Raw genomic sequence first — 9,806 nt, forward strand, 5'->3', positions numbered from 1 at the left:
CTTTTGAACTAAACATTTTTCACGCATTAGGCGTATGACCCCTGTGTGGCCCATGGACAGTGAACATGTTGATTCGTGGTAAAAGAAATATCCATATTATAGAAAAATCGAGTTGATTCAGATTATATTTTCCCAAATGGTTAACCATTGCTTGTAAAAAGTCTGGTTTTCTTTTTTTTAATCGATTTTACACAGTTTTCGTAAAGAACGGCTCGTTGGTTCGTACCTTTTCCACCAGGGTTCGGGGGAGTCGTTCGAAAACGGTAGCAATCCAGGAAAGAGTGCTTCTGAGTCGATTTTTTTGGAAAACCAATTTTCGTAAAGATCTTCTCGATGTCCCGTCGGTTGGTCCCACCCTTTTCGACAATTGTTTTTTATCCATCGAACCATCGACGCGGTTGGTATTTCCAGAACCTTCGCGATTCAAGGTTTTTTGGTTATTTTGAAGTTTCCAGAAATTGGGCCAACTTTTGAGTATTTTAAGTCCCAATAAAAAAAAAACTTCGCTTTCGACTTTTTGAAATTAGCCATTTTTGGAGAAAAAGAATTTTTTTAGTTAAATTTAAGTACTGTTTCGTAACAATGTGAAATGAAATGTTTGCCCAATTTTGTTGTACGGTATACCTTTTTCGAATCTCGATAAGACACGATACAATGCGTACGTGGATTAAAGATTCCAATACCCGAATCGTAACACGTAGGCGGAATTATAATATCTTCTTCGTGGTTGGTACGCAATGTTGCTCCAGCGGGCCTTAATCCGCGTTCCAGGCATACGTGGTACCTATTAGATATTATTTATTCAACGAAAGACTCTGTGGTTTATATCAGGTTGTTTAATAATACTTTGGTATTCCAAAAGATTTTCATTTTTTAATTGCATTACAACCTTTTGGTTGACAATGTTATTATACTGCTTTGTACAATTAATTTTGTAAATTTTATTATCATATTTGTAGATTTCCGAAGGTGACTCGATACCGAAGAATCGAAAAGTAGAATAAAAGTGGTCGTTGAGACTGCTTAACGCTCTTCCTTATTTATCTTATCTTCAGAAGAAAAGTCCTAACTTAACCCAGACATAACCCAGCTTGTGTTTAAGATTCAATGTCAGTCTTCTCGTACTTCTTCAACTTCAACGAGCCAATAGAAGGCAAGTTACCTTAACAAATCTTTGAACATCCATACAGGGTGTTCAATTTTAATCGATCGACGCGATTTTCTCGAAAACTAGTGATACTTAAAAGAAATATTTCTTCGTTAAACAAAAATTAAGATTTTTTAGAATTTTCAGGTGGAAGAATTCCCTAGATTTTCAAAAATTGAAAGTTCAATTTTAATCGATCGACGCGATTTTCTCGAAAACTAATGATACTTAAAAGAAATATTTCTTCGTTAAACAAAAATTCAGAGTTTTTAGAATTTTCAGGTGGAAGGAGAATTCCCTAGATTTTCAAAAATTGAAAATTCAATTTTAATCGATCGACGCGATTTTCATGAAAATTAGTGATACTTAAAAGAAATATTTCTTCGTTAAACAAAAATTAAGATTTTTTAGAATTTTCAGGTAAAAGGAGAATTCCCTAGATTTTCAAAAATTGAAAGTTCAATTTTAATCGATCGACGCGATTTTCTCGAAAACTAGTGATACTTAAAAGAAATATTTCTTCGTTAAACAAAAATTCAGATTTTTTAGAATTTTCAGGTGGAAGGAGAATTCCCTAGATTTTCAAAAATTGAAAGTTGTATTATTTTCAAATAGTTCTTATCAAACTGAATTAATTATTAAGACCGATTTCTGAAAGTGTAGATTTTACTAACCGTCTATCAGGAAATTTGCAGTACTCCCAACCTTGTTTCCGGAAGACCAAACCGTCGTTAAAGGTATATCGTTTCTCTTTGCATTCACCTTGGTGCCAAATACCGTCCATTCTTTGCCCTCGAGGCCAATACATGCTACCGTGGCCGTGAAAGGTGCCATCGCGGAACTCCCCTTCAAATACGGCGCCTATCGCGGGCAAACGAATAAAGTAAAAATCGATACCTCGATACCGAACTCGGTGCAAGTAAATATGGCGGCTACGACGATCGAAAGTTCTAATCGTAGACTCCCATATTACACAGTTGCAACGTTGGTTTCTCCTAACTGATTGTCTCATCGAATTTGCCTCCCTGTTAATTCGTATAACTGATACTTTGCTGTAAATACATTTCGAAAATTGTTCGTTCCCGTGTACGGGAACACTTTTGAGGGCCACTGTAGTTAAGCTGGAACATAGGCTCCGCCAAAGCGGTAGCACGAGAGTCGCAGGTGCGAAAAATCATCGTGAAAGGTAGTGGAGGGGGAAGAGAGAATGTGCTCTCGTTCCATTTATTCGTGGCACGAGCTTTTATAACCTTAATGAGATTCGCACGTACCGAACAGTATCTACGTACGTATTTTGAGAGCGAGATTCTCGAACTATCGGTAAATGAAAAACGCGTACAAACTGTAGAGTACGAAGGAACCGAAATGGTCGCACGTAACGGTACGCTGTCGACTTACGCGCGAGAAATGCTCGATGTCTCTCGTGCTCAAAACCAGTACGTGTGCCTGTGCATAACGTAGCTCGTAGACAGAATTATTGGCGTTAGCGTGTATGCACACCTTGTCGTCCCCGTTTTCGTCCACCGGTACATTACAAAACTTAAGTGTCTGAAAAATCATAGACGACGTCTTACCGATTCGTACGCGTGCCCGTTCCCGCCTTTCTTTACCTCGGTCACCCCTAATACAGTCAGCTACAAAACTTTCTCATCGAAAGTTGGGAATGGATAAACCAATCGAAATCTATTCTGTTTAATGGGTATATGCTGACAACTTGTTTTCTGCCACTTTTAATTAGAAGACTGATAGGGTTTAGAATATAAGTGTTATTTGGAAAGTAGATGTTTCATTTAAACAACAAATTTGTCTAGTTTTCGAGTTATGATTAATATTTTTGCCAACTAAGTATTGTTAAGATGTCTAATTATCGAAAGGATTGACAACACTAATCTGTCTGTTTCGTAGAAAATATGCGTATTTGTAGGTTAGTTTTTTGTAAATTGTATTATTAACTGTGAGGTTAGGTTTATAAGCTGCCAAGTTCTCAAGACTAATAGGGTTCATAATATAAGTGTTATTTGTAAAATAGATATTTCATTTAAAAAAACATTTGTCTAGTTGTCGAGTTATGATTAATATTTTTGCCAACTAAGTATTGTTAAAATGTCTTAACTATCGAAAGAATTGACGACACGAAGATATCTGTTTCGTAGAAGATGTGCATATTTTTAGGTTAGTTTTTTGTAAATCGTATTAACTGTGAGGTTAGGTTAACAAGCTGCCAAGTTTTCAAGACTAATAGGGTTCATAATATAAGTGTTATTTGGAAAGTAGATGTTTCATTTAAACAACAAATTTGTCTAGTTTTCGAGTTATGATTGATGTTTTTGCCAACTAAGTATTATTAAGATGTCTAATTATCGAAAAGTTTGACGACACAAATCTGTTTGTTTTGTAGAAAATATGCATATTTTTAGGTTAGTTTTTTGTAAATCGTATAAACTGTGAGGTTAGGTTAACAAGTTGCCAAGTTCTCAAGACTAATAGGGTTCATAATATAAGTGTTATTTGGAAAATAGATGTTTCATTTAAACAACAAATTTGTCTAGTTGTCGAGTTATGATTAATATTTTTGCCAACTAAGTATTGTTAAGATATCTAATTATCGAAAGTATTGACGACACGAAGCTATCTGTTTCGTAGAAAATATGCATCTTTTTAGGTTAGTTTTTTGTAAATTGTATTAATTGTGAGGTTAGGTTAACAAGCTGCCAAGTTCTCAAGACTAATAGGGTTCATAATATAAGTGTTATTTGGAAAATAAATATTTCATTTTAAAAAACATTTGTCTAGTTGTCGAGTTATGATTGATATTTTTGCCAACTAAGTATTGTCAAAATGTCTAATTATCGAAAGAATTGACGACATGAAGCTATCTGTTTCGTAGAAGATGTGCATCTTTTTAGGTTAGTTTTTTGTAAATCGTATAAATTGTGAGGTTAGGTTTATAAGCTGGCAAGTTCTCTGCCATTTTTAATTAGAAGACTGATAGGGTTCATAATATAAGTGTTATTTGGAAAATAGATGTTTCATTTAAACAACAAATTTGTCTAGTTGTTGAGTTATGATTAATATTTTTGCCAACTAAGTATTGTTAAGATATCTAATTATCGAAAGTATTGACGACACGAAGCTATCTGTTTCGTAGAAAATATGCATCTTTTTAGGTTAGTTTTTTGTAAATTGTATTAATTGTGAGGTTAAGTTAACAAGCTGCCAAGTTCTCAAGACTAATAGGGTTCATAATATAAGTGTTATTTGGAAAATAGATATTTCATTTAAAAAAACATTTGTCTAGTTGTCGAGTTATGATTAATATTTTTGCCAACTAAGTATTGTTAAAATGTCTTAACTATCGAAAGAATTGACGACACGAAGATATCTGTTTCGTAGAAGATGTGCATCCTTTTAGGTTAGTTTTTTGTAAATCGTATTAACTGTGAGGTTAGGTTTATAAGCTACCAAGTAGCCAACTAAGTATTGTCAAAATGTCTAGTTATCGAAAGAATTGACGACACGAAGCTATCTGTTTCGTAGAAGATGTGCATCCTTTTAGGTTAGTTTTTTGTAAATTGTATTAACTGTGGGGTAGACAGAATTTGCCGACTCCGTCCATGCCCAGTGTGCTCCAGGTGCCATTATACTCGCTGCCATCGATGAAATGCGTATCTTCTTCCTCGAGATTTATCATTTGCACGTTCATGTTGTCCAGTTAATTCTACGAACGTTTCCTTTCGGTTTCAGGATGTTTTCATCGATTGGTCCCGATTCGATGCCCAACGAACGCGAAATTTCTCGAACACGACTGTCACGGTTCGTTAGCCTCAATACAATATTTAATTTCCACGATCTGAACAACGCTCGGACAATCAACTATCAGCTCGGAAAATATCGAATACTTCTATTTGTATAATTGGAAAAAATGGTCGAGGATAAACCTAGACAGAGAAAATTAACGAGGCATATTTTCTCGGTTTCTTCGAGCGTATTTATAACCGTTACACTTTCAGCGTACCGCTACTAACCGCTATTGTCGTTTTTACGTCGTTTTCCTAGCAGATATTCCCACAAAGAAACGGGAATATTAATATTATTTAGGACAAAGTCTCATTTTTCATAGTTTTTAAAAATATGTGTTTGTAAAAACATCCACGGTCTGATAACAAATAATTCCCATTTGCTAATATAGTCTTATGGTATCGGTTCGTGTCTCGTGTCATTGGTCGAACGAGTATCTGTTTAACGATCGATAGACGATCGAGACGTCGGAGAGATAACGTTACTTAAAACAACTTCGCGTAAGCGATTGGTCTCGAGGAACTGCCTAACGGAGCCTCCGTGTATTTTCCTCCCGTGATGCTCTTCGCGATCCTTGAACGGGACCCGCCGGCCAAATATTTCTTAAAACAGTCGAAAGATGGAGTGGAAAGGGAAACAGAATAAACGTATACCGTTAATCGTTCAGCAATGTTCCCAATCGTGGATAGGAATAATGTACACGCGCGTTACCGAATCGTGTCATCTTTTCTTCTTTTTTACCGTATACATATATATTCCACTTGTCTTAGATATATGAATACCAAATAAGTATACTCAGGGTTCGAACTGTACGAGATAAATAATCATTTATTCGTTGGCAAGAAACATGTTAAACCGAATCGATTAAGTCCTTAACGTGCAAAATATAAAACGTTTCTATCTAGTATTTTGTAACCGTTTTTATCATATCTGCAATGTTAATTTGCAGTTCTGCAAAGCAATTACAAATTTTACATCGCATTATTCAAATACTATGAACGTCCAGTTACTTGTTCGATGCAGCTGATATTTAAATATTCCAATAGTATTCTAATGGTCGAGTATACGAATAGTACATAAATTATATTCCATAGAAAAAGAATTACACGAGACGTTCTGAGGCCCTGATTCAAATACGGACGAAAACCACGTTCTCGGAAGCGACGTTTTGCCCGAAATTCCAGGCAACGTTACGAATATACCCATCAAGAAAGCAATTTATTCGGTCGATGTACCGTTAATCGTCGTGTGTCTGTTGACCAAGTAAAATCGTACACCAAAAAGTTTGGTGTTGCTTCTGACCGTATTCGAAAGTTACTAGCTCGTCGAAAGTTACTAGTTACAACACGCACAGTAATAAAAGCACTAGATAAAAGAAACTTATTTCTTGCTCCCTGCATTAACGCCAATATCTCTCGAGACCGAAATAGTTCCGCGTTATTACAAATCAGAATACTTCCAACACACTTTCCCCTTTATAATTAGGCGAGAATCATTTCCTACTTCATCATTCCGATTCAGCGATGTGCTAAGAAACTCATCTAACGAACTGTTTACATCATAGGCAAATGAACCCAATAAATTTTGGTTATTTGCATCGTTCGTTTCAGATCTAATAGAAGAACTATTATCTAACCTAGAATAATTTATCCTCATGGAACTAAATTAAAGATAATTTAATAAAATGTCCAAAAGTGCATGGATAAGGTCAGTGAAATTTTCAATGGAGTTTGTTTGGTTATGTTGCCTCATAACCTATCGAATTTGATACCAGTTGAACTATAGTTGGTAATGTAGGGAATATACATTTTATACGATTTCGTTCGATCGTTTGAAAGAATTTATTCGAACTGCTGGAATATCTGGTCCACTGTGCCACTGTGCGATTTATTAATCGGAACCGTTCGACGTTTTTCTCCGAGATCTGGTCGCCGATCGAGCTCGAAACTCGTCCGGCCGAGGAAAGCGTGAATCGAAGACCCGTACATAACGTCGAAGTATCGAGCAAATAAAAATGAATAGATACCGGTTAATCACTTTGTCGAAGCTCGAAACTTTAGCGCACGATCGCGAGAAACTCTCTCGCCGTTGCATTCCACGGTTCCGAAATATTATTGCACCGACCGAGTAATCTCTCCTTCCGTTCTCTGTTTTCATCTCCTTTTATTCGTTCGGCTGGGCTCCACGCTGGTCCTTCGACCTCATACTATATCCCTTCTTCCTTTTCTCTACCCCCCACCCCGTTGTCGATATACAGCGGCGGACCTGCACTTACGATTGATACAAGTTTTAATGCTGGCAACGCCGTAAGAAAAGTCTATATACGTATGTACGAGATCTATAAAAGAAATATAGATATATAAATGATATGTACGGAATTTGAATCCAAATAAACTGGATGTGCAAACGTATTCATCAGATAAGGCCAGAAACACGATTGTATTTTCCCAACCGTCGCTGCCACTGTTTCTTTAACCCTATAGGTACGACACATTTGATCTCAAATGATAAAGCACAGCTTTCCGTCTAATAAACAACTATCGACCGAGAACAGAGATTTCTAGATCGGTACATTGTACGGGCATCGGACTTGAAGGGTTAAGTTTTCGTTGTTGGTTGGTTTTGGTCGACTCGAGCATTTTATCGCGTACTAAAATTCGAATTAGTAACGTTGAATGGAATTTGAAAAGAATTACACGTTTTCTTAAGAATATTTATACATTGAGTGAAAGAGAAGAGTGAAACATATACTAGGAAAAATTTTAATGGGGGATTCTGGAGGCCAAAATAAGACGAAAATTAAGAATATCAATTTTTCATCTGAGGCTTCGTTAAAAAGTTATTAACAATTAAATTCAACAATTTCAAATCGTTCTGGATAAATTATTTTCGGTTATGGGGGTCAATTACAATCATTTTTGGTGAATAGATATACCCTCGAAATCCTACCCACTCTCTAGAAAAAAATTCGAGGTGTGAAATTTTTCGACGGGGAAAAAATTTTTCAAATCATTCTAAAAAAATTATTTTCGGTTGCAGGGGTCAATTACAATCATTTTTGGTCATTACACATAAACCTGAAATCCTACCCAGTTTCGAGAAAAAAATTCGAGAAGGTGGTGAAATTTTTCGACAAAATTAAAAAATTTCAAATCATACGAAAAAAATTATATTTAGTTACAGGGGTCAATTGCAAACATTTTTGGTCATTAGACATATCCTCGAAATCCTACCCAGTTTCGAGAAAAAAATTCGAGAAGGTGGTGAAATTTTTCGACAAAATTAAAAAATTTCAAATCATACGAAAAAAATTATATTTAGTTACAGGGGTCAATTGCAAACATTTTTGGTCATTAGACATATCCTCGAAATCCTACGCAGTTTCGAGAAAAAAAATCATTACTGAAAATCTAATTGCCTAAATCTTTTCGATGAAGAAAAAGAATTTCAAATCGTTTTGGAAAAATTATTTTCGGTTGCGGGGGTCAATTACAATCATTTTTGGTCATTACACATAACCCTGAAATCCTACCCAGTTTCGAGAAAAAAATTCGAGAAGGTGGTGAAATTTTTCGACAAAATTAAAAAATTTCAAATCATATAAAAAAAATTATATTTAGTTACAGGGGTCAATTGCAAACATTTTTGGCCATTAGACATATCCTCGAAATCCTACGCAGTTTCGAGAAAAAAAATCATTACTGAAAATCAGATTGCCTAAATCTTTTCGATGAAGAAAAAGAATTTCAAATCGTTTTGGAAAAATTATTTTCGGTTGCGGGGGTCAATTGCAATCATTTTTGGTGAATAGACATACCCCCGAAATCTTGCGCATTATCGAGAAGAAAAACTTTAAACGTTAATAACTTTTTAACGAAGCCTCCATCAAGAAATTGGTATTCTTGATTTTCGTCTTATTTTGGCCTCTAGAATCCCCCATTAAAATTTTTCCCAGAGGTGGCCGAACACTGTGTATATTCTGAATCACCAACAGGTGGCTCACCTCGCTTCCGACTGTGCTCAACTCGCATTTCCGTTTGTGCACAAGCGTGTAACATAGTATTGTAAATATCGTTTTCAATCTAATTTTCGTTATTATTAATTTTTTAACCCGATAATAAAACAATGAAACTTTTATTTTGTCCATTGTCTAGAATAGACTGTAAACGTGGGTAAGTAATAAACAATTACAAATGATACTTGGTCGTGTCTGTGTCATGGAAAAATAGGTTAGGGGATCACGATGAAACTTAAAACCAACTTAAAATAACAGCTATCGAGGGTGCCCCAAGATAAGTGTTGCTTGGTATAATTATTAAATGTGTTTACACTAGTTTACAGCAGTGGTTCGCAACCTATAGCTATCATCTATCTAAAAAGTTGTACGTTTTTCGTGTAAAAAATCGATCGATAATATAAATTAAATTAAGTTTAAAATAGTTATATTCCGGTGTTCCATTGTGTAATTTGGGTCGCGTTTTGGACAGGTTGAGAATCACTGGACTATAGTATACGTCCGATATGACCTCCATTCGTTTCGACAATAATTTTAACGTGTCCGTCATTTCAGAATTCATGTAAGCACGAACCGTAATTAAATAATGTAAAGGTAAATCGAGGAATTAATAACTGTGTAAGTAGTGGCGAATACAAGGGAGGCTATAGGGACTTGAACCTCCCTCCCCCTAACGATTAAAAAACATCTATTATCTGAATTTTAATCGCTTCGAGCAATTTCTTTACCCGTTGACAAATGTTGACCAGTAATTAAAACTCGAACAACCCAACTTTTGTTTATAATTTCTAATCGTAGGATTCTAGAAACATCGAATATTTTTCGCGTTTCTTTGTTAGCCCCTCC

The 9,806-nt window shown here is 35.4% G+C and overlaps 1 protein-coding gene across 1 annotated transcript; it reads right to left on the reverse strand.

The window, feature by feature from the left end:
- Positions 1-85: 85 nt before the first annotated feature.
- Positions 86-5,119, reverse strand: LOC143347027 (MORN repeat-containing protein 5). Its single transcript, XM_076775842.1, has 4 exons — positions 4,730-5,119; positions 1,822-2,008; positions 625-784; positions 86-414 (listed from the first exon to the last, which is right to left on the reverse strand). Exons 1-4 carry the CDS (start codon positions 4,848-4,850, stop codon positions 178-180), a joined length of 705 nt encoding a protein of 234 aa, XP_076631957.1. The 5' UTR covers positions 4,851-5,119; the 3' UTR covers positions 86-177.
- Between the last annotated feature and the right edge of the window lie 4,687 nt (positions 5,120-9,806).

Source organism: Colletes latitarsis, chromosome 10 (genome assembly GCF_051014445.1).
Source record: "Colletes latitarsis isolate SP2378_abdomen chromosome 10, iyColLati1, whole genome shotgun sequence".
Taxonomy (NCBI): domain Eukaryota; kingdom Metazoa; phylum Arthropoda; class Insecta; order Hymenoptera; family Colletidae; genus Colletes; species Colletes latitarsis.